Genomic DNA, 25,721 nt, shown 5'->3' with positions numbered 1-25,721 from the left:
ACTGGATGCACCTCCACTCCATCGCCTTCCAGAGCGTATTAATCGAGGTATTCCCAAACCCACTTATGAGGTAGATCCTAAGTGTAAACACAAGTATTCCATGAGTAAGTCAAATTTGGATTCAAGAATCTATCCATTAAACAATTATGTGTCTACATGTTACCTGTCACGGGTATTTCACATTTGTTGGGGGAAATCTAGTAATGTGGAGAAGCAAGAAGTAGAATATCGTATCAAGGTCAAGCACATAAGCCAAATTTAGAGGCATGGCACTTGGTATTTGTGAAATCTTGTGGCTTAAGTTTCTGTTACAAGATTTGGGGGTCAAACATGGTCAGCCAATGAAGTTTTTTTGTGACAATAAAGCTGCTTGTGATATTGCTCATAATCCAGTGCAACATGATAGGACCAAATGTAGAAGTTGACAGGTTCTTTATTAAAGAGAAGCTAGACAGCAAAGTAATTGAGGTTCCTCCCATAGGAACTGAAGACCAAGCAGCAGATATTCTCACTAAGGCGGTCTCTAGTGACAAGTTCTCGAGGTTTCTAGACAAGTTGGGCATGTGTAACATTCATGTACCAACTTGAGGGGGAGGGTTGACTTGTATTAGGATTCCTACCATATTTGGTTTTCTAGTTTAGGGTGTAATTATTCTTTCCTGATTCTGATAGGATTGTATATGATTGTATATATACCGTTGATTGTGATGAATATACAATATCATTGAAAAGCATCGAGTGAAGGCAACTTTAAGAAAATCATTTTTAGTGTTCCCCGCGACGAATACTTCAGCCAGCAGCGGTACATTTCTAATAATCATGTTCATCCTAAGTCCAAAATAAGTGAATGAAACAAGATTTGCATCACGTATCAGAATGCTTCGAGATTGTCACAATTTTTTATCACCAAGTACTTCAATGGAATTGACAGACCGACAACTCTCAGTTTTTGCAAATCTGGAATATCATATATTGCTAATCATTCGAGAGCTGGACAGTTAGACAAAAAGTACTCGAAACCTCCAGCAAGACAAACATTTTTGAACTTTACAACTCTGAGGAAGTTGAAGCCAACATTGATGCAAGGTTATTGACTAGACCTAAAAGTTGGCGGGGAGAAAAAGTATAGCATGGTACATGGTGCACAGAACCCTTATATGACGTAGAAAATTCTGTTGAGAAGTTCAACTCAAGAATTTGAACTCTTCTTTCCGTTGCATATCGAATCCATTTATCAAGGGAAGTTGAATATCGCTGATTTAGGTTAAAAACTTAAAACAAATCCGAAATTGTTCGATACTCATGCCTTGATGCTTTTCCAAAGTGACCCACTTGACGTACCTTTCCTTTAATTTTTCAGGCTAGTGAAGTACCTTTCCCTTTCCAAAGCTTTAAGATCGACATTGAAATTGAGAGACCAAGTAGATTTCCAAACATACCTCCATCGCGTAGAAAGGAAACGCATGCTGCTTCCCTTAGCGACAAGAAAGACATTATGCCAACAAAACTTCATCTGGCAGCTCGCTGATTCGGTCTGCCATCACCACCCCACGCTTTCGTTCGTCATTTGGAAATTAGAAGCGAAATGATCAATAAACAAGAGTGATATGCTGCACCCCCTTAGAATGCTGATGAAATGGTGGAACTTTAATGCAATGGACGGCACTTTGCTCCTTATTGTTTGGTGGATGAGTTCACGCATTATTTTGGTCGAGTACATTTATCTTACATTGGGTGGTGCATGCCCTTTGGAACTCCAACGCTTCTATGGTTTTTTTTATTTTTTATTATTATTATTAATAGGAAGGAGGAGAGTTTGAAACTATTATGATAATTTAGGAAATGAGGGGGTTTCAGACACTAAAATTATGAGTAGAAACCTAACACTCTATCTTATGATGATATTTGACCACATGCAACGTTTCTAGGGTTAAATATGACCAATTTCATTCATGTTTTGCTCACCACCTAGTCTGGAAATTTAAACTCATTTACCATAATCAAGTTCATATCATAGAGGTGGCAAATCAATGCATTAGATTGTTAATAAATACTCATTAAGACTCATTTAGTTCAAATAAGTATTCGTTAAGATCCGTTTAATTTGATATTACCATAATATAGAAGTGAGATTGATAGTGGTGATGATGTTGTAAAGTAAAATCAAACTAAATTAAGTCCTAATAGATATCTACTAATAATCCAATATATTGATTTGACACCTCTAGGCGATGGGCATCACCATCACTTAAGGGTGATGGGTGCGACTGGGGATAATGTCAAGGTGTTGTTGCAGAAATTAAGTAGCCAGGAGAGTTGTACCGCCGTGGTATATTGGCTGGAGGGCCCTTCCTTTTCCTCGGAGACAATTGGTAAAAATGGACTAAAACTGAAAGAAAAAAAAACAAAAATGGGAGTATATTTTGAAAGAAAAAAAGCTGAATTTTAGAAAATTATTAAGTAAGTTTTTTTTTGTATATATATTATGAGTTTTATGTGTTATTATTTCATCAATTATTATTTTATATATTAGTTGAGCCTTAAAGGATTTTAAGAAAAATTATTATGTTCTGCATTTAGTGAAGTGATTATCTTATTACACCAGTATGAGTTGGGACGGGAAAATTTATTATTTAATCGAAGTTACTATGTAATAAAATATTCATTCATAGGGAAAAACCTTAACCTAAAACCCTCCTCTTTCTTTCTCCTCCTCCTCCTCCTCCACTTTCAGACTCCCAGTCTGCATCTTTACACTTCTCCAGGTAAAGGTAAACCATACTCTCTCTCTCTCTCTCTCTTCTGTAACTAGTGGTGATTTTTGTTACTTTTTCTGCTTTAATTGTTATCATGGCATGACAATGTCGGCTGCCTTCAAGTTATGCCTTTTGCTTGCTCTCTCATGAACCCTAAATTTCTGTTTGTTTTCTGGGAAAATACTGAATTTAAAAGAAACTGTAGCTCCATTAGACTTGGATTTTGCACCCGTGAGTTTATTTGGGAATACTTTCGTTCTCTGCAGTCTGCACTCCTGTAAATGTTGTCAATTTCTTGTAATTTTGTTTATAAATTCAATTTCTTGCAATTGGTATATACATTTTTTTTTCCCAAATTAAATCATTCAATTTCATTTAAATTGTGATTAGTAACATATTATTGAATTCGCAGCAGCGAAATGGGGGCGAAGGCGAAAAAGGCGATGAAAAAGCAATTGAGCAAAGCCTCTGCTCAATTATCAGCTTCTTCTCACAAAAAAAGAGAAGCTGCTGCTACTGCTTCTGTAACTGTTACTGCTTCTACAGCTGCTGATTTCTTGGTAATGCTTAATGTAATCCTAGTTATTTATTTATTTTTCCTTTCTCGTCTGGTTGTGTTATTTATTGTTTTGGTGGTGATTTTATGTCGAAAGCCATTAGAAGGTGGTCCAGCTCGTAAGCTCCCCGAGGAAAAGCCCAATGAGGATGTTGCTACAGTTTTATACATTGGTCGGATACCTCACGGCTTCTATGAGAAGGAGATGGAAGGTGTGCAGTAGAGATTGTCAAATTTGATGTACTTGAATGAACAATGTTTACAATTTGTGCTCAAGGTTATTGCTATGTTTGTAATTTTACGCCTGTGAAAACCGCTGATTAGATGTGTTTGTACCATACTTGACCAATCTCGAAACTACTAAGCACCGGTCAACGTTATACCGTCAAGAACTCAGAAGAGTTTCCCTCCAACCAGGAGGCCAATCACAGCGTGACACGTGTCGACATTAGAAGGCAATGATAGCACGACACGTGTCAACATTAGAAGCCAATCACGATACATGTCAATGTCAGAATGAAACTAAAAACTCTCTTCTATAAATAGAGATCATTCTCTCACAATATTTCCGAATGTCATGTGTACTAAATCATTCACTAGTACTCATTAAAAGAGAGCTTGAACCAATACTTGTGTAAACCCTTCACAATTAATGAGAACTCCTCTACTCCGTGGACGTAGCCAATCTGGATGTACCATGTACATCTTATGTTTGCTTCCTTGTCCCTATCCATTTACATATTTATCCACACTAGTGACCGGAGCAATCTGGCGAAAGTCACAAACTTGACACTTTCTATTGTAACAAAGTCCTCGCTGATTTTGTGCATCAACATTTGGCGCCGTCTGTGGGAACGACACTTATTCCCACTCTCTTCAGCTTTGCCAAGCTGGTTTCCACCATTCGTACACTCTCTTTTGACCAGGCATCCCTTTCCAACATGGGGAGCGAAGGAAGCCACGGCACACAGAATGACACTCATCTTGCACCTAGTGCGAAGCAACGAAAGAATGAAGGAAAAAAGGTTGCTCTTCAAGCTAAAGTCAATGAGCTAGAAGCTCAGAACAACAAGATAGTAATTAAGAATGAGGTCCTCCAGGAGCAGTATGAGAAGCTCTTTGAGACGCTCCACGAAAATAGGCGTACTCAAACACGCGAGCCCGTTGCCCATGTGGACATCAACCATCATCTAGGTGCCCCCCAACACGGAGGGTCACCTCCCTTTGACATGGGTATTCCTGATGAGGAGCGAGCTAATCATTAAAACATTAATCAACATGAGACTTCTCTCAACCCAGATGCTTCGACCCGAAGTAGAAGAAGTGAAGGAAGACACCACCTTCTAGAAGGGTTGGAATGATCGAAAGCCATTTATCGTGACTGCCGAGACTTCCTAAAGCAATGTTGAGAGAATCCCCTCCACATATGCTCGAAGATCAATGACCCAAGGGTTTCTGAAAGACTCAGTCCCCTCCCACAACCCAGGCCAGCTGCTAATCTAAGGAAAGAACGACAGGTCCCAGAGGAACATGAAGGTACGGAGGACTCTGAGGTATTCCAACAACTCGCCCTAGAAGTCAGTACGGCGAGTCCAAGAAAAAACCACATGCCCATGCTCAAACTTTCCTACTTCCAAGAGGCAATGAAGACTTACGAAAGAAAATTCCAGTGGTACATAACTCCACTCATGACCCCCTTGTCCTACAGCTCATTGAGGAAGTAAACAAGTTGAAGGCCGAACATCAGGCCGAGATACCTGACTAGAACCAACCCAGGCTTGGCCCTCTCACAAAAAATATCATCGACACCCTCTTCAAGCGAAGACAAAACAAAAGCTTAATTTACAACTCTATACTAGAAGGGATGACCCAATTGAACACCTTAACCTTTTTTAGTCCACCATGGCATATCAGATGCACACAGACGAAGAACGATGTCTTCTCTTCCCCTCAACTTTCTCTGGCGGAGCTCTAAACTGGTATTGCTGTCTTCCACCTGAGACAGTAGACTCATTTGAGGAATTGAGGAAACTGTTTGTCTCTCAACACATCTTCCAGACCGATCACTTCCATTCTGCAGATGACTTGTACATTATTCGCCAGAAGCCGGACGAGTCACTACAAGAGTATGCCGGTCGCTTCAGCTATGAGTATTCCCGCTGTGCTGAGGCAGATGACAAGACCACCTTCCAAGCCTTCACGGTAGGCCTACGTGATTGTTTCTTCAAGTACATGATCAATGCCAACACTTGGATGAATTACTCTAAGGTGATGGCACAGGCTTACAACCATGCCTCCGCCGAAGCAAGGACATACCAAGGGAACCCCCATATGGTTAACCCCTATCAACAAATGGGAAGTGGAAGTCAAGTTCTACCAAGTGAGGAGATATTGGCCATTCAGACACCCATTGCATCATCTCCTGCCTCATTTAGCTACTCGCTAAGTCACCAAACGTATCTGTCTCTTGATAAGAGAAAGGATTTTTACTATCAGCAAGCCCACTACAACAAAAGGGATAAAAGTTCGTATCAGGACAACGAGGGTTGAACGTATCGTCGACTATTATGACTATGGGGCCAAGCCTCACTCTTTCAAAGTGGATGACTAGGTACTGAAGGAAATGCTATTATAAGAAGGCATACACATTACATATGTTTTGACTCTCAACCGCTTAAGATCTTTTGTCACATAAGCCATTCAACAAATATTTAAAGAAGAGAGAATTCAGACAACTTCTTCTGAGTCTTTTGCGTTCCTAGCACTGGAACACTTGGTCTACGCTGACCTACCCTTATACTCCAACTCAGAGCTTCAATATGCGTACTTTGACACAAAGTATGTGATACTAAGTGTTACAACCAACATGGTTCACATATCAAAAGCATGGATCCCTTCATGCATAGCAAAACATTCATAAGCATCACTCATATCAATCAACATAAACATTATACATTCCAACACATTCATACATAAACATCATACATTCCAACACATCCATACATAAGCCAACTGTGCTTCAAAAGGGTTCAACATACTTTATGTCTTCGACACTTGTTACAATGTGCCTCGACACCTTGCCCTTATTCTCACCAACCAGGTGATGAAATGTGAAGAAGGAACTCATCTTCATGCCACCAACCAGGTGATGAAATGTACAACCCGTACTCACCTTTATGCCACCAACCAGGTGATGAAATGTATAACCCGTACTCTAATATCATTTGGCAACTTGCCACTCATGCCACCAACCAAGTGAAGAATGAACTAATCTTCATGCCACCAACCAGAGGATGAAATGTACAACCCGTACTCTCTTTCATGCCACCAACCAGGTGATGAAATGTACAATCCATACTCTAATATCATTTGGACTTGCCATTCATACGACCAACCAGGTGAAGAAGGAACTCATCCTCGTGCCACCAACCAGGTGATGAAATGTGATGAAGGGTGATGAAAGAACTCACCTTCGTACCACCAACCAAGTGATGAAAGCAACTCACCATTCATTCCACTAACTAGAAAACGAGTGGTACAACTTGTACATGTGAACTCCAACCATTCACAAATAATAAAAAACCCTCAAGCTTGACAACTCAACTAGGGGAGCACTTATGCCCAACAAGAGTTATAGTCACCAACAAAGTCTTATTGCAAGCCAACAACAACTTCAGTGCATGGCATGTGAAGATCAAGCTATTCAGCCCTCTTGCATCTGCTTCAGACATTTCCCCTCTCTAACAATGCAAACACTACAACTCGTAGAAAGCTTCAAACTCTTGATCAAGACAGTGTGAAGCAAAACCAATTTATGATGCCAACAAGAGCTTCATTAAATGGAGGGCAACCATAATTCTCAAAAGCTTCACATACTCTTGATCAAGACAGTGTGAAGCAAAACCAATTTACGGTGCTAACAAGAGCTTCATCAATGGAGGGCAACCACAATTCTCAAAAGCTTCACACACTCTTGATCAAGACAATGTGAAGCAAAACCAATTTATGGTGCCAACAAAAGCTTCATCAAAAGCTTCACACACTCTTGATCAAGACAGTGTGAAGCAAAACCAATTTATGGTGCCAACAAAAGCTTCATCAAAGGAGTTCAACCACAATTCTCAAAAGTTTCACACTCTTGATCAAGACAGTGTGAAGCAAAACCAATTTATGGTGCCAACAAGAGCTTCATCAATGGAAGGCAACCACAATTCTCAAAAGCTCCACACCCTTTTGATCAAGACAGTGTGAAGCAAAATCAATTTATGGTGCCAACAAAAGCTTCATCAATGAAGGGCAACTACAATTCTCAAACCTTCAAGGCAAATTCAAGATTGTTCGAAGTAAATTCAATTTATATGGTTCATCCAAACCTTCGACTACTACAAGGTATGACTTGCATCACAATCTCTTGCTCAAAGTGTGGAAGCAAAATTTGTATATGTTGTCTCTCCCACATTTTCAAAATTCTAGTTTCCCAAAAAAATAAAAAAATAAAAAAGGAAATTCAACAAAGTTTCATCAATGGAGGACAACTACAAATTCTCAAAAGCTTCACACTATCTTGATCAAGATAGTGTGAAGCAAAATCAATTCATGGTACCCAACAAAAGCTTCAACTCCAAAGCTTCACATACAAAGCTTCAACTCCAAAGCTTCACATACAAAGCTTCAACTCCAAAGCTTCACCTACAAAAACTTCACCTCCAAAGCTTCACCTACAAAACTTCAACTCTAAAGCTTCACATACAAAGCTTTAACTCCAAAGCTTCACCTACAAAAGCTTCACCTACAAAGCTTCAACTCCAAAGCTTCACCTACAAAGCTTCAACTCTAAAGCTTCACATACAAAGCTTTAACTCCAAAGCTTCACCTACAAAAGCTTCACCTACAAAGCTTCAACTCCAAAGCTTCACCTACAAAGCTTCAACTCCAAAGCTTCACCTACCAAAGCTTCACCTACAAAGCTTCAACTCCAAAGCTTCACCTACAAAAGCTTCAACACAAAAGTTTCACCCACAAAAGCTTCAACACAAAAGCTTCACCTACAAAAGCTTCACCCACAAAAGCTTCACCCACAAAAGTTTGACCTGCAAAAGCTTCACCCACAAAAGCTTCACTCACAAAAGCTTGACCCACAAAAGCTTCACCTACAAAAGTTTGACCCACAAAAGCTTCACCTACAAAAGTTTGACCCACAAAAGCTTCACCCACAAAAGCTTCACCTACAAAGCTTTAACACAAAAGCTTCACACTATCTTGATCAAGATAGTGTGAAGCAAAACCAATTCATGGTGCCCAACAAAGCTTCAACCTCAAAGCTTCAACTATAAAACTTCAACACCAAAGCTTCACCTACAAAGCTTTAAAAAAAAAAATATATATATATATATATATATATTTTTTGGAAATTCGACAATTCAAAAATTCGAAAATTCAAAAAAAAAAAATTTGAAAAATCGAAGAAAAAAAATTGCCTAGGCCTCATCTTCTTTAGGCCTAACAACTTTCATAACAAATATGTATGAATGAGGAGTTTTGGGCTACCACTTAGAAAGGAAATGCCTCAATTGTCAACTCCCTCGACCGAAGATTTGGGAGACTCCTACCATATGCTACTGCACCTTGATACTCAGAAGTCTCACGGCCACTCAATAACTTGGATTTTTCAAGTCTCCAACCGAGAAGTTTTCCTCACTCGGGAAATTAAGGGAGCACTACCTCAACATATATGCTTCACTCTCAAAGCTTCAACATACAAGCTTCAACAAAAGAAACAATTCAAAGAACTTAGTGAAGAAGGCCTTGGTGTATTTAACACAATACGTTGAAATGAAGCAAAGCTTGTTTATTGATATCTCCAATAAGTTACAAATATGTACATATACATGAATCAAAATAAACAAACAAGAGGGAGCCTTCACAAAGGTTGCTCATGAGAAGTCTCAGTAGTCGGCTGAGCCCCAGAAAGAGTATGCACCGGAGGGTGATCATTTGGAGCCTCAGTACTAAGCAAAACCCCAGAAGGAGGAGGCACCGAAGGTTGATCATTTGGAGCTTCATTACGCTGTACAGCCCAAGCAGACGAAGGCAATAAATGCCTTTGGAACAAACCCACAAACCTCTGATGATCAAGTAAAATTTGACCATCAGATTCCTGCAACTGGTCAAGCTTCCTCTTCATGTTTGTAGCATAGTCAAGTACGAGCCTATGCAGCTGTTTATTCTCATGCTTGAGCCCTCTGATATCCTGTTTGAGACTTATCACTTCAGCCGCCAATGATTCAACTTGGCGGGTTTGAGCAAATAGGCGTTGGGCCATATTAGACACAGAACCTGCACACTGAACACTGAGAGCCAGAGAATCCTTAACAGTCAACTCATCAGACTGTTTGGAAAGTAGTCTGTTATCTTTAGGAGTGAGAATGTTCCTGGCCACCACCGCAGCAGTCATATCATTCTTCATCACAGAGTCCCCAATGGTAAGAGGACCAGTAAGGGATAAGAAGGATGGGCGCCATATGTTGTCTTAAGAAGGTATGGCTGCCTCTTCACCAAAGTTCAAGTCAAAACGACAATCAGATGGGCCAAACATTCACAGAAATGATAAAGGAGAAATGAGGTGCAATAAATCTCTTAAGCTAAAAAATAAAAGGAAAATTCTTAAGCAATAACTCTCTGAATATACTTCTTGCACACAATTGGTGCCCTTATAAAAGAAAGGGTAACAGAGCCATTGGTTCAAAAATCGAAGAGGCACCACTCTTCGGATTTCGAAGAGGCACCACTCTCCACACACAACATCAGCTCTTCGGGTACCACAGATAACTTTGCCAAAGATCTCTGACAAAGTTTAGACATATAAATTTTGAAGGTCCAGCTACCCTACTATTACCCACAAGGGTAAAGGAACAGCATCACTGCTTGATAACTAGAAAATCCCAATGTGTGTCAATCTTCGTGCTCTGTGGCAAGGCAGACTGGCAAAAATGCCTAACCTTTACTCACATTCGAGAAAACACTCCCAACAAGATTGCTTGCTCAAAAATCGAAGAGGCACAGCTCTCCGAATCTCGAGAGCCAGACTCCCACCAGGATTACGTGCTCAAAAATCGAAGAGGCACCACTCTCCGAATCTCGAGAGCCAGACTCCCAACAGGATTACGTGCTCAAAAATCGAAGAGGCACCGCCCTCCGAATCTCGAGAGCCAGACTCCCAACAGGATTACTTTCTCAAAAATCGAAGAGACACTGCTCTCTGAATCTCAAGAGTCAGACTCCCAACAAGATTGCTTTCTCAAAAATCGAAGAGGTACCGCTCTCCGAATCTTGAGAGCCAGACTCCCAACAAGATTACGTGCTCAAAAATCGAAGAGGCACCGCCCTCCGAATCTCGAGAGCCAGACTCCCAACATGATTACTTTCTCAAAAATCGAAGAGAAACTGCTATCCGACTCTCAAGAGTCGGACTGATAAGCTCATATTTACATATATTTTACATCAAATTCACTTGTCTTTTCTTAGTTAGTTCCTTATATTTTTGAGCTATTTACTTTGTTTTTGTGTTTTGTAGGATTTGTCAAGCAAACAAAAGAAAAATAGCACAAGTGGGATTTTAAGTAACAAATTCGTCAAAACTGCCTGTGCAAATCAGATGACTTTGGAAGCAAGTTGCGAACAGCTCAGATTGAATTAGAGAATGAGCCTTACATGTTTGGAAAGCTACGGCTGTCTATTTTCTAGAGCATTTCGCGGATTGTTAATATCATTTTCTAGAAGAAGTTATGGCCGTTTTAACACTGAAAGGTTACCAAGAGGCTGAGCAATTTGTAACTACAATGGAAGCAATAAACCCAATAAATCTAGCAGCCAAAACTGATGCAGCCAAGAACAAGTCAGCTGACACTTATTCAAATATAAAAGGGAATGGAATTAAAGATGAGGATTAAAATAGAGTAATTGGCATAAGGGATACCCAAAGAGTTACAATTGTTTTACCATTTCCTCTCACTTATTGTCATCACTAAATGGCTATTATTGGGTGGGTTAAGGAGAAGAAAATGATGCAGCAAGAATTGGTTTAAAAGCAGCGTTGGGGAAGGAAGGAAAGAGAGAATGAGGCCTCGATCAATTTATTTCGGTTCTATCTTCTCAAACTCATGTCTATCTTTTGTTTTAACTTAAAGATTGTGTGTAACTAAATTTTTAGTAGTTAGGGGCTGTGTTGAAGCCCCGAATATGATTGCAAGTTTGTTATGACATTTCGTAAGAATTACTTTTATGAATGGATGAAAATTGGTTCACTACTTGTCTCATTGATGAACTCTTTATGTGTTTTCTACGGATGCATACTTAGTAAGCATATCTAGAATTCTAATGCTATGAATGTGTGTGCCTGCCCTTGTCAAATAAGGACCTACATATGTTCTAGAGTAGTACTTGTTAATTACGATTAACATGTGAACCAATTTCTAGGATAAGTAAGATAACGTCAGTACTTACGATGCATTGTGATGACTCAAACTCTTTTCGTTCTTAATGATTTCTACTTGTTAAATCTATGAACACGCCATTCTAGATTGCATGCTAGGAACTAAGTTAAGTTGAAAACGCCATTCTCTTAACATACTACATAAGAAAGAGTAATAGGTTGAGTTCTAACATTGAGACAACTTAAGCATCTTCATCCGGAAATAAAAGGAATTTGAATGAAACATAACATGTTTGCATGATTATTTGGTGGTGGATAGCAATTCCCCTAACTCGTTTTTCTTAATTTGTGAACTATTTAAAATTTGTTTATGTCCTGTTTTTGTTCGATTTAATTTAAATAGCAAATTAACTCTAAAAATCCCAAACATTTGTCTGAGCATAGCTCTGTGTGTCTAGTGTCTTCATATAAAATTTCGTAGAATTTAGATAAGTGTAAGTTGGTCTAATAATTATTTTTCGGTGGCTGGTCAGTAAGGACAGCAACCAGTTTTTGTGACATTTTAAGTAGTTAGATAAAACAATCTTCTGCGGGAAAGACCATTATTTTCATATGCGACAATTCATAAATCTTAGTGTTAATAAGGAAAATCAATAGGATATTTGTGTGCTACTTTGTGGTGTGCTTTTAATCCTATCACAGACTCCCAACAGGATTGCTTTCTCAAAAATCGAAGAGACACCGTTCTCTGAATCTCGAGAGCCAGATCCCCGACAGGATTGCTTGTTCGAAAACCGAAGAGGCATCTCTCTCCGAACTTCGAGAGCCAGATTTCCTTGGATAAAGCTTGTATGTAATCTCTACACGCAACATCAGCTTTCCAGATACCACATACCACTTTTTCAAAGTGCTTTGACAAAGTTAAAACACGTGAAGCTTGCAGCTTCCACTACATTGCTATGACCAAGAAGGGTAAATGAATAGCACTACTACTTGTTGTTAAGGAGACTCCTATATACGTCGACCTCCATCCTCCACAGCCAAGCAGACCTGCAAATAAATAAAAAATGCTCAACTTTTCTTCACATCCGAGAGGGCACTCTCAGCAGAGTCTCTCGAAATACTCAGCTTCTTTTCCTCCCGATAATACCTCTGCAAACAAGCCACACCAGAGCAAGAGTATCTCATATCATCAGGGTTAAAAGCAAGAGTATCCCATATTATGTTTTTTCCCTATCTTATCCTTTGCCCTTGTTCTTACCTGCAAGACAAGGAGAAAGAGAACAATCAGTCAGCACTTGGAATCAAGCTTCCAGTCATGAACTGACTGCCTGGAACCCCTTGCATGATTACTTACCTGGCATTACTCTCGAGTATTCATCTTCAACATCTTATGCTTCCAGAGAAGATACCACATCTGCCTGAGGAACAGATAGAAGTGAGAAGGATACAAGGAAGCATGTGGAGACAAGCGTAACAGAACATGTGCCGATACATCCACTACTTTGTCAACAGCAAAAGTATCACATATCATCAGGGTCGAACGTACTCGAGATTTGATGGACTTGTTTTGACCCTCAAATTCTTAAGTCGGCCTTATACTCTGGAGGAAACCAGAAAACCTTCCAGCCTAGTTCAAGAATAAGCCTGTGGAAAGTTACTTCTTCAAAAGCAAAAGTATCTCATATCATCTCTTCTCCATTTGCTTCTCCTTATCCTTGTTGTTATTTACGACACAAGGAGAATGAGAACAATCAACCGGAAGCCGAAATCGAACCTCCGATCCAGGTTGCTTGCTTAGAAGTCTAATTGCTTACCTTGTTTGTTACCTCATTCGGCAAATCTCCTAGCTCGGCGACTTGGGGGACTCCTACTATAGGGTTTGTATCGTACTTGACCAAGCCCGAAACTACAAGTAAGCTTCAAGTGAAATTGATACATTACCTTGTGCATCTTCATCGGTTAAAGATACCACCCCTGGATGGAGGAAAAGTACTTCCAGAGAAGATGTCACATCAACATATGAGACAGATAAGGCAAGTGAAAATGATACCACACTTCGGTACTTAGAAGTTTCGTGATTACTCAATGGCTTGGATCTTGCAAGTCCCCAACCTAGGAGCTTCCCTCACTCGGGAATTTAGGGGAGCACTGTTTGTACCATACTTGACCAATCCCGAAACTACTGAGCATTTGTCAACATTATACCGTCAAGGACCCAGAAGAGTTTCCCTCCATCCAAGAGGCCAATCACAGTGCGACACGTGTCGACATTAGAAGCCAATCATAGAGCGACACGTGTCAACATCAGAAGCCAATCACAAAACGACACGTGTCAATGTCAAAATGAAACTAGAAACTCTCTTCTATAAATAGAGATCATTCTCTCACAATATTTCCGAATGTCATTTGTACTAAATCATTCACTAGTACTCACTAAAGGAGAGCTTGAACCTATGTACTTGTGTAAACCCTTCACAATTAATGAGAACTCCTCTACTCCGTGGACGTAGCCAATCTGGGTGTACCACGTACATCTTGGGTTTGCTTCCCTGTCCCTATCCATTTACATATTTATCCACACTAGTGACCGGAGCAATCTGGCGAAGGTCACACACTTGACACTTTCTGTTGTAACAAAATCCTCGCTGATTTTGTACATCAACAAGATGTTTTCCACAGGATTTTTTGGGCAATTTGGTTCGATTAAGAGATTAAGAATTGCGCGTAACAAAAAGGTTAGGCTGCTGGACCACAACCATGTCACTATATATATGTTTTTTGTGATGATTCTAATTTGTGTCTTTCATAGCATTTTCTTATCTGATTAGTGGTTAACTAGCATCTGTAGTCTGCCACGATAACTTTGACTGGTACCACATGCCAGATCGACTAAACAACTATTTCTAACCAGTGAAATTGCAGTCTTTCTAAAATTTTGGTTGATGAGCCATGAACTGGATAAAGTGTTTTTTAAATGGAAGTGAAATTGGGCATGTAGCTTTCAAATCTTGATCTGACAAGTGAACTAATTATTGGGCGGGTTGAAACTCAAATGAGGTTCGCCACTGTGGAAATCTTCAGTCTGATATTAGGGACCGAGGCTGAAAAAGAATCATGGAAAAAAGAATTAGATATTTTGGAGTGAAAGTAGCGGTCCTAGGGTGATCAGCCTTGATGAAAATCAAGGTAGTGCTCCAAGAGGGATAAAGTTTGAAGAAAGTTTGTAAAAAAATTTGTTTTCACCTTATCAACTCCAACGGTATCTTATAAAAATAAAGATACATGTATAGGGTTTAGGGTTAAAACCCTTAAGATAATTTAAAATTAGGAAGATCAAGTGTTTTAAGAAATTAATCCCCTAGAAGATAAAGTGTATCAAGATGTTGTATTTACATAGAAAATAATCTCTCTGTGTATATATACGTAATCTGTACTCCAAATCATTACAATTATTATACCTTGCTCATCGATGGCGTCTCATTTGGAAGGAGTAAAAAAACATGTGCATTGACTGATGACGTAAGGACGTATTTTGTTCCTTGTAACTGAAGATAAATATAGTGTATATCACTCTTGAACGTAATTCTGCAACACCTTCATTCCTTCCGGACTTGTGATTATTTGCAGATTAAAGATCTTCTCGTTCATTTAGTATGCAGTATTATAGTTACAGGAATTATTATGATTTTCACAAATTTTAACTTGTTTTTCCCTTTCATCTTATGTTCAATAGACAGGAAAATCGAAGCATTTTGGCTTCATTGAGTTTGCAGACCCTGAGGTTGTATCCATTTATTATCTAAAGTCCTGTTCTTCTCTACAATGTTTCCTTTTTTGTGGTGCTAACACTACCTTCCTTGTCTGCAGGTGGCGAAAGTTGTAGCTGACACTATGCATAACTATTTGTTGTTCGAACACGTGTTGCACGTCCATCTTATTCCTCCACAGAAAGTTCACCTGAAATTGTAAGTAATTATTTGTTTATCTTTTATGATATGAGAGTTTGGCATCCAAGATATTTTTCTGATAGTAAATCCAATTATGTATTTTGTGTTTAAGATGTTCAATGATTCCTTAAAATTGCTATCATGTTGTAGACATCGAAATTTCGGTGAAATAAATGTTGATCAATAATTAAAATTTCAACGTTCACGTATCATATAACGGTGCTTACAAGATTGTGGAAGAAGATGGCTTAAGAATTGGCCCCATAAACAGCAAGTTCATGAAGTGGTACTATGCCTGAGAAGAAGACAAGCTCCTTGCTTGCAAGAGTTGAAACTGCAAACGGAACCAAATGCTCCTGGCCCGCAAGAGTATAAACTGCGTACGGCACCAAAAAGAAAAATGCATTTGAACTACGTCATGACTTGATCCCTCCTCAACTGAGGGTACGTAGGCAACTTAAAACTTCAAAACTTCAAAACTTCAAGTACAGTCACATCAACAAAAAACACAAACACCTTGAAGAATAAAGAGCGAATTCAAAATGTGAATACTTTATTTCTTTGAAGGAAGGATTTGGCTACAAAACATTGCTACAAAAAAAAAAAAAAAAAGGCTTGAGGAGGACATTATTTGAGAACTATGTCCCTAAAACTATGGTAACGATCCTCGATTAGACCTTCTAAAGTCTTCAAGGTCTCCACATCGGTGGGAGACAAGGTGGGCAACTCCATAGCCATGCCTTTCTCTTGCTCTAGGCATGACATCTCCTTTTGGTACTGAGAAATTGTAGCTTCCTGCTTCGAAAGAACACCTTCAAGTTGTGATGCTTCAATTCCCAATTGTTTTCGCTCTCGCACCAACGCTTTTAGACGCACTCTGACAGAAGCTAAAGAGGTTCCTGTGACTTGCTGAGAAGACCGAACTTGGGCAATTGATAAGTCTATTTCTGTAAGTTGTTGAGCTCTAACATCTGGACTTAACTTCTTCGAAGAAATAGCACACAGGCAAGAATACTTAGTCGAGTCAGCCATAAGTTCGACAATCTGAACTCTCAAAGGCAAGGAATCAACGTCAAGGTCGTCAATTGCAAAAACAAACTTCGACAAATCCTCCTTGAGCAACGCAAGGTCTTCCTATGATCACCTTGAAAGGCTCTCCTCAATATGGCTTTTGACAACCATGGCCGCATTTAAGTCTGACACAATGGATAAGTTGCTCAGTACCACGAAGGTTCGGCCTTCTTAAAGAGATCTCAGAGCTGGGTGGCAAAGGTGTTGGGCACATGACGAGCCCTTGCATACCCTCACCTACACACAGCAAATTGGGGCAACTTCACGGATTCAGAACAAGCTATGCACCAGGCGGATCCCTAATCTCCCTGTCTATAAGTAAATTACCTCTAAGTAGCATCTCCATATAGGAATGAACGCCTGATTTCGCCAGATCAAAAGAACAAGAAGGCCCAACCTAAACAAGACAACGAAAGATGTTAGAAATCAAAGCTAAAACAATGAAAGCAAAAGAAGTCACAAGAAAGAAGGAAATATGTACATCTTTCTCAAGTGACACACGACCATCAAATTGAGGAGGCCTAAACACCTCTTTCTTCTTATGATGAAAATTGACGTCGCTATCAGCATGAGCACCTTCAAGTGGTCGCTTGTTTATAATTTGTTGACGTTGCTACAAAACAAGTCCATCTTCGTACGAATCAACTTCATCACCCGCCTCTTCATAAGCATCTGGATGTCGAGGAGACAAGCACGAGTGTTAAGGAACTAAAACCACAAGTCTATCTTGCAAAGGAGCTGCACTCGCACAATCAAGAGCTACCATCTACGCAAGAATCACAGAACAACCCTCTCTCGACACATCATTATGTGAGTGAGAAGAATTTGTCCCACTTGCTAGCCCCAAGTTTTCATAATGTACCTTTAACCACCAATTTACGTAAGCACGGGTCACCGGATTGTTCTTGAACTCATCCTTGGCTGGCAGGATGATAGAAGCATTTGTACATGCATGGGAACAAGACTCTTAATACGTATACACGGCTTGCAGAGATTTCGACTGGGCGTTTTTCTTCAGCTTGCCTAGCATATGTTGGACAAAACCAAATTGCCTGCTGAAATGGTGGGGATTATACGGCTGAATGATGTATCGATCTCTTTGCCATAAAGAAACATACCCCGAGCGAAGTCTGATATTTTGCAATCGGCTGGGATTGGATGATCGGCAAGGAAGTCTGCTAGCGCTTATCCCTTGACGACTTTAGTTGGGACGTAGATGATCTCATATTGATTGAAAAGTAACGCCTATTTATAGAGTTGCCCTGTCAAGACTGGTTTGGACATGACGTATTTAATCGGGTTAGCTTTAGCAACCAAGTGGATGGTGTAAGCATGCATGTAATGTCTAAGCTTCTGGATGGCGAACACTAAGGCAAGGCACATCTTTTCTATTGGGGAATAGTTCAACTCAGCGCCAGTGAGAGTTCGAGTGAGGTAGTAAAGTGCTCTTTCTTTCTAGGATTCATTTTCTTGTGCCAAGAGTGCTCCAACTGAACTTTCCTGAGCGACGATGTACAATATGAGCGGTTTCCCGAGCATATGCATCCCTAGGACAGGTGGACTTAATAAATACTTGTTTATGCTCTCAAAGGCATTGTGGCATGCTTCGTCCCATACAAATGGAACATATTTCTTCATGAGTCGACTTAACGGTTGACAACGCCCTGCAAGGTTGAAGATAAAACATCTAATGAAGGCTAGCCATCCTTCTAGACTTTTCAGCTCGTGCAGGTTTCTTGGCTCAGGCATGCTTTGAATGTCCTTGATCTTTGATTGGTCCACTTCAATGCCACGGTGTTTAACAATGAAGCCGAGGAATTTTCCAGAGGTGACGCCAAATGCACACTTTAATGGGTTCATCTTAAGGTTGTATTTTCGCAGCCTTTTGAACATTATTCTCAAATCCTTCAAGTGATTTGATCTCTCTTTTGTCTTGACCACTACATCGTCTACATAATATTCTACGTTTTTGTGTAGCATGTCATTGAAGATTTTCTGCATTGCTCGTTGATATGTAGCTTCAGCGTTCTTCAAATCAAAAGGCATCATCTTGCAGTAAATACCCTTTGGAGTGCAGAATGCGATTAGTTCCTCATCTTCGGGAGCCATGCGAATTTGATTGTATCCATATGAGTCGTCCATGAATGACAGTGCCTTGTGGCCAGTGGTTACGTCCACCATGATTTCAATGATTGGCAAAGGAAAGACGTCTTTCAGGAAGCATTATTAAGGTCTCGAAAGTCCACGCAAACACATATTTGTCTAGATTTTTTAAGAACAATGACGATGTTGAAGATCCACTTGGGGTATTGCACCTCTCGAATGAAACCTGCTTCGATTAGCTTGTCAATCTCGGCCTCAATCTGTGGGATGAGCTCGGATTGATAGCGTATTTGAGTTTGCTTTATCGGTCGCGTTCCAGGCTTGACTGTAAGACGATGCACAGCAATGATAGGGTCAAAGCTGGGCATTTCCTTGTAAGTCCAAGCAAAGACGTCTTTGTACTCTAATAGATGTTGGTATTACTCATCTACCTCGTCCGCATTTAGCAGCGCACTTACGAAGATAGGCTTGGGCTCCTCTTTTGTTCCTAAGTTGAGCTCCTTGAGATCATCAACCGTGGCTTGCCCCCCATCCTCAAGCTGTGGTGGTGCAGCAGTGACGACTTCCTCAAGGATTTCATCTTCTTTACCTTCTTGGATCGTGATGTGGAAGACGTCTTGGACCTCATTTTTAGTGTCGTCCTTTCGGGCTTGTTGGCGTGAAGATTGGCCAGTGTAGATGATGGTGTGCATTCTCACTTTTAGTGGTCCAATTGTATCAACCTCCAAGATTGTTTGGCGCTTCATCCTTGAAGGAATAGACTTTCGAACGTCATATTTTTCTACCAGACTGTCGTGCTTTTCTTCTTTTGGCATTGTCTTTCTCTTTCCGGAAGGCTTCTTGGTTTCTTCAAGTCTTTCCAAAACTGATCGTCTCATTTAAGAGCTAGCCGTGTTTTGTTTCTTAGGTTTTGATAACCTTTCAAAAACAGAGCTTTGGGATGTTGGCGTGTTAAGCCTCTTAAAGACGGAGGTTCGGTCTTGACCACCAATGTGATTAAGTGCCGATATTCTGGGCCTTAAATGATTCATTCTATCGAAGACTGATGTCTAGGGGGCGGGTTTAGGCTCCTCTTGATCTTGTTTAATGCTCACACTAATATGTTGAGCATTAGCGTTTTTCGCTTTGTGTGAAATCTTCACAGGTGCATTTGGTGTGAAGCCAAGTCCAACTTTTTTGTTGTCAACTCTGTAACCATGCCCCTTCAACTAATTTTGAGTCTCGGTGAGGTCACGTTCTTTGTCGTTGATGGTGTTCAAAACCTTATTTCCAAGATTTGAAGAGGAAGTGAAGTTGTACCCAGCCTTCGACATGAGTTTGTAGACGTTTGGATCAAAACCTTCTTCGGTCCTGTTGGTTGGCAGAAAGCTTGGTTCCGCCCCTTTTGGCAAAGCCTTTATAAAGCCCTGTGGTGGTCTTGCAACCTTAGCGTCACCTAGCTGTGTCAGAGGCAAAACTGCATTCGTCTTGAGTAACCTTACATGATCATTGTGCCGCTATGTGTGGGCTTTGCTTGCTCTAGTTTCAAACGGGGATTGACCATTCTTTCTTCTCGACATCGGGATGTATCGGAAGACGGGTGTGTTCGGTCCTTTTGAGGGTGTCCTACTTCCTTTGGTTGTTGCAGGTTTAGCAGGCTTATCATCGTTTTTGCTTGAAGATGGCACAGTTTCTCTTTCTTGCTTCTTGGGCATGGTTTGCCGCTCCTTCCTTTTAGGTGTTGGTTTGCCTGTGGATTGGATCTCTTTTGGAAGAGCTTCGGGCACTATGTCTTCCTCCATGTAGAATTTGGTGTATGCGAAGTGTGATTCGACTTCGGTAAATGGCTTGGTATCGCCTTGGATCACCTTTACTCTTTTTGGTAGAAATTCAAGGCCTTCCTAAGAGCAAGTTGTAGGAAGTTCTTGCATCAATCACGTGGAATATCGTGCTTGATTTGAGTTCACCAATGGTCATCTCCACTCGGATCATGCCCATCGCTCTTTGTCTTTCTTGGTTAAAACTCTGGATTAGCAGACGGTTTAGGGATAGTTCATCCACCTTGATACCGATTGTGGTCATTGTTGACTTTGGCATGATGTTTATGGCTGATCCACCATCCACAAGCATGTGGTTGACTTTGTGCTCCTTTATGTACCAGAGACGAAGAAATGACGGTTGTGAGGCTTTGATCCTAGCAGTAAATCTTCATCGGTGAAGTTGATTGCATCACAGGCGGCACAACACATGGCATACTCATGTGGCCGAAGTTTCAAACCTTCGTCCTTGCTTTCTTACACTTCGTGGTCGTCGGGACTTGCTAGGATCGTTACTAGTGCTCTTCGTATCTCCTTGGACAATAGTAGCGTTTCCTTGATACTAAGGTATGTTGGTAGGCCTTCTTTGGGCGTGAGGGTCTTCTCTTCCTCGGTGGCAATAACTTTGCCTTTTGAGGGCTCTTCTATCTCCACTTCAACCATATGACAGGTAGCGACAGTGCACTGTTGGAAGAAGTCCTTCGGGAAATACTCGTGCAAGGAGACAGGAATTTATGACTCTTGCTCCACAGGTTCCCTAGCGTACGTTAGCTTCACAGCTTTTACGTTTCTTTTAGGCTTCCTACTGTCGTGGTGGTGGTGCTTTCTCACTTGTTCATCTTTTGACCGTGTGGCTTGTGGTCTTGGCTTCCTTGTTTTCTTGTAGGTCACCAGTGTCCACCCTTCTTCACCGCCAGTATGTGCATTTTGGTCGCTTGCCCCCAATGATGGTTGTGCAGAAGGTGCTATGTGGAAATTTTAATTATTGGTCAACATTTATTTCACTGAAATTTCAATGTCTACAACAACATCTGCCTGGAGAACAAATAAGGCAAGTGAAAATAATGCATTGAAGCATGTGGAGACAAGCGCAACAAAAACATGTGCTGGTTCATCCGTTACTTCTTCAAATGCAAAAGTATCTCAGATCATCAAGAATGTACTCTAGATTTGATGGATTTGTTTTTACCATCAAATTCTTGAGTCGGCTCGCTAAAGCATGGTGAACTACAAATGCTGATTCATTCTCGACGAAGCTGAATTTCACTTGCCTCGTGAAGCTGCTCGTGGTTCCATTCTATTCAAGAACAAGCATCGACGGCCCTTGAAGAAATCACAAGTCCGATTCAAGATCAAGTGTCCACCACATTTGAATCAAGTTCAGCTCCAGATAAAAGGAGTAAATTCAGACATTTGGTGCAAGTTTGACAGAAGAAACCCCCCAGCCCAGTTCAAGATTAAACTTATGGAAAGCTACTTCTTCAAAAGCAAAAGTATCTCATATCATCAGGGTAGAAAGCAAAAATATCTCATGGCATGCTTGTTCCCTATCTTTTCCTTTACCCTTGCTCTTACTTGCAAGACAAGGAGAAAGAAAGCAATCAGTCGGAACCTGAAATCAAACTTCTGATCTGGAACTAATTGCTCGGAACTTTTGCCTAGTTGCTTACCTGGCATTGCTCTCGAGTGCTCATCTTCAACTGCTGGTCTCAAATTTGCTTAGCAAATACCTCAGAACAGTTGATATGATATTGGCTCTTTACACTGAAACTACCAAGCATGGATGATTCGCTAAGAAGTGATGCTTTGAAGGACCATTTAAAGGTAGAAGGTTGCGCACCATTTCTGCCATACAAAAGAAACAAGCAAAGAAGAATGCAGCATGGTGGGCTGTAATAGATCACTATAGCATAACCGTATCTTAGTCAAATCCAAGCTTGGCATTGTTGCTTTAATCAAAGAGCTAGAGAAACTTCAACAACCTTTCGATGGCACCGTCGTCGAAGAGCAAAGCCTCGTCGTGCAACGCCATCAAATCGCCACCACCACCAGGGAACTCTCCTCTTACTTGCTCAGATCTCCAGCCCAGTTCAAGAATAAACCTGTGGAAAGTCAACGATTGGAGGAAACCAGAAAATCCTCCAACCCCGTTCAAGACCAAAGCCAAAGATCATCTACCACATGAAGCTCCTTGTTGTCCAATTTCATTCAAGATCAAGCTTCGACGGCCTTTGAAGAAATTTCAAACAAAATTCAAGAACAAACCTCAATGGCACTTGAAGAAAACTTTCAGCCCAATTCAAGATCAAGCCTTAGTGGCCCTTGAAGAAATTTTCAATCCGTTTCAAGATCAACCCTTAACGGCCCTTAGATTGATATCTACATTAAGAGACTTCAAAACACATTTCCTACACGTGACAAGTACATGTATACGACGCACCTCGAAGTGGGGGCATTTGTAGACATCGAAATTTCGGTGAAATAAATGTTGACCAATAATTAAAATTTCAACGTTCACGTGTCACATAAATTTTACACATAGCATGTAACTCAACGAAAATTTGAAAATCATTGAAAAAGTCATCAAACAGGACACATGTAACACCTGGAAATGATTTATTTCATCTGAATATTATATTCAAAATTAGGCTTTGAAAAAAATTCTATAAATACAAGTCCATTTCATCCATTTCAAATGACCAATTCACATACATTTCTCTACTCCCAATTTGGAAGAGAATTCCCCAAATCCTTGAAGCTTTGAAACTCTAAAGCTTTCAAGCATCCAACCTCCCAAATTCCTAAAAATCCCAAAGGATCAAGAAAGCTCTCTTCGTTCTTCGTCAAATCTTTGGAGAACTGTTTATCAAGATCAAGCCCTGAAGGCTCTTGAAGATCCGTTCATCTTGTCTTCAAGATCAAGCCCAGAAGGCCCTTGAAGAAATCCACACAACTGTTCATTAAGATCAAGCCCCGAAGGCCCTTGAAGATCCGTTCATCAAAATCAAGCCCCAAAGGCCCTTGAATATCCGTTCATCCGTTCATCAAGATCAAGCCCAAAAGCCCCTTGAAGATCCGTTCATCCATCAATCTTCAAGATTAAGCCCAAAGGCCCTTGAAAAAACTTCCCTCAACCTTCAAGATCAAGCCCTAAAGGCCCTTGAAGTAACTTCCAACCGTTCATCCAAGATCAAGCCTCGAAGGCCCTTGGATCAACAACACAATCCTCAAATTTATGCCTTACGAAAATCGAATCAGATGACCAAATTATAAAGAAATTGTAACCTCAAAATCATTAATACAAAATATTATTTTGTACATGTGTTCTTGTCTCATTCATCACAGGAAAATTCGTGTTTACACATACAACTCGTTCATTTGTGTGCTTTGAGTCCCGAGTGGTAATAATTTCACGTTCATTTCTCTGTGTCACTTAAAATTGAGAACAGTGGAAAACTATAGATAGGAATGGAGGGAAAGGATGAAAGAGTTAAGGGGAACTTTTATTGTAGGTAAAGTTCTCATGGTTTAAATTCGATAATTGAAAAATAGATCAGTCATCAAGCTAGAGGAGAGAAAAGGTAGGGGTATCAGTGGTTGAATTGTACGGTGTTTGTATTGGTAGAATGACTTGATAAGTACATAGATAATAAATCCAATATGACATATACGAACTCTAGTACTACTGGAATAGAGCAACTGTGACATGTATGGAATTCGAGTTGGCTTGTCATTGCCAAAACTAAAAGTGGATGTATTTTGTAATGGTCTCTTAATAATTTCAACGTATCTATCAACAACCATGCCAATTTTTCTAGTGGGTGTTTGGTGATGATAAAGCCATGGAGTGATGGTACTAGAAGTTGTTCTATTGGTAGCTCGTCTCTTTAAAATATTGTAGAGTTAAATTTTATTGGTACTCGTACCAAAATACAATTCTAGCTTTGAAAAAACGGGTTGGTTTTCCCCTTACTAATCAATTTTATAGCTATAAATGCTCACCATTTGTGTTTTGCTTACTTTTAGATGGAAGGGTTTCAACTTCCGAGTCAGACCCGTGAACTGGGTTCAAATTGAGCGGAAGAGGCATGACAAGGTAGTCATTGCAGACGTGAAAGCAACCTCTAGCAAGTTTTCTCATTTGACGATACCCAAATGACCTGCAAGGACTTTCAGTCTTTAACTTTTTCCTCTTTGGGTGGTGATTTTTCAGGAAAGAACGGTGGAAGAGCTCAAGAAGTTCATGGAGAAGATTATGAAGAGAGATCTGAAACGTCAAAAGAAAATTGAGGCCGCTGGTATTGATTATAAATGCCCAGAAATTGTAAGAATGTGGTCCTGTTCACGGTTGTATATATTCTTTTCACTATTGAAGCGATGTTACTTAAACATTTCATCGTACATCCATTTTTCAAGGTTGATTTAGCAGTTAAATTGTACATGTATTTGGTTCTTGGCAGGAGGGTGGTGGTGAAGAACCTGCTCCAAAGAAAAGGAAGACCGACCAGAAGAAGGTATGTCATGTTTTTTGTTTGTACCATTTTCTGGAAGATAAGACATATGTAGTCATCTCATCTCATCTCTTCTATGGCAGGTTGTTTCGAAATGATGAAGCGCACACGCTCGTCTCTGTCCACCCCTTCCGCCGGGAACAAGGCAGTTATGGATTTCTGGAGAATTTGGGCTTGAGTTTTGAATCTCATCTAACAAATATAACCTCTTGTAGTTTTTTTACGACCTTTTTCATCACTCTTCATGTAATGTAATCGTGCATTGTCCATCGACAAGTTTTATTAACATCAGTTTTTTAAGATATCCCATGTTGTGTTGTTGAGAAAAGAAACAGCAAATCTCAAGTGTTTTACTCTCGTTTAGGCATTACGTTGTTAGACGTGGTTTTCGCACTCATTTGGTATCTTAGGAACGGACAATCGGCATACTCGCACGCTCGTGTCGTGAAACATCCTACTTACGGCCTTATGGCCAAATGATCGAACTGATCAAGCACTCCCCCAAAGATCATGCATGAACCAATTCAAGAAATGGTTTAGCAATTTG

The 25,721-nt window shown here is 40.2% G+C and overlaps 1 protein-coding gene across 1 annotated transcript; it reads left to right on the top strand.

The window, feature by feature from the left end:
* Nucleotides 1-2,631: 2,631 nt before the first annotated feature.
* Nucleotides 2,632-25,478, top strand: LOC103402432 (uncharacterized RNA-binding protein C1827.05c-like). The gene is made up of 10 exons (XM_029094726.2): nt 2,632-2,771; nt 3,169-3,316; nt 3,410-3,524; nt 14,426-14,481; nt 15,480-15,527; nt 15,614-15,711; nt 24,690-24,759; nt 24,877-24,987; nt 25,124-25,177; nt 25,258-25,478. Exons 2-10 carry the CDS (start codon nt 3,176-3,178, stop codon nt 25,270-25,272), a joined length of 708 nt encoding a protein of 235 aa, XP_028950559.2. The 5' UTR covers nt 2,632-2,771; nt 3,169-3,175; the 3' UTR covers nt 25,273-25,478.
* Nucleotides 25,479-25,721: the final 243 nt, after the last annotated feature.

The sequence above is a fragment of the Malus domestica genome, chromosome 15 (genome assembly GCF_042453785.1).
Source record: "Malus domestica chromosome 15, GDT2T_hap1".
Classification (NCBI taxonomy): Eukaryota; Viridiplantae; Streptophyta; class Magnoliopsida; order Rosales; family Rosaceae; genus Malus; species Malus domestica.
The sequence above is the reverse complement of the archived record's forward strand: the minus strand, read 5'-3'. Positions and strand labels throughout refer to the sequence as shown.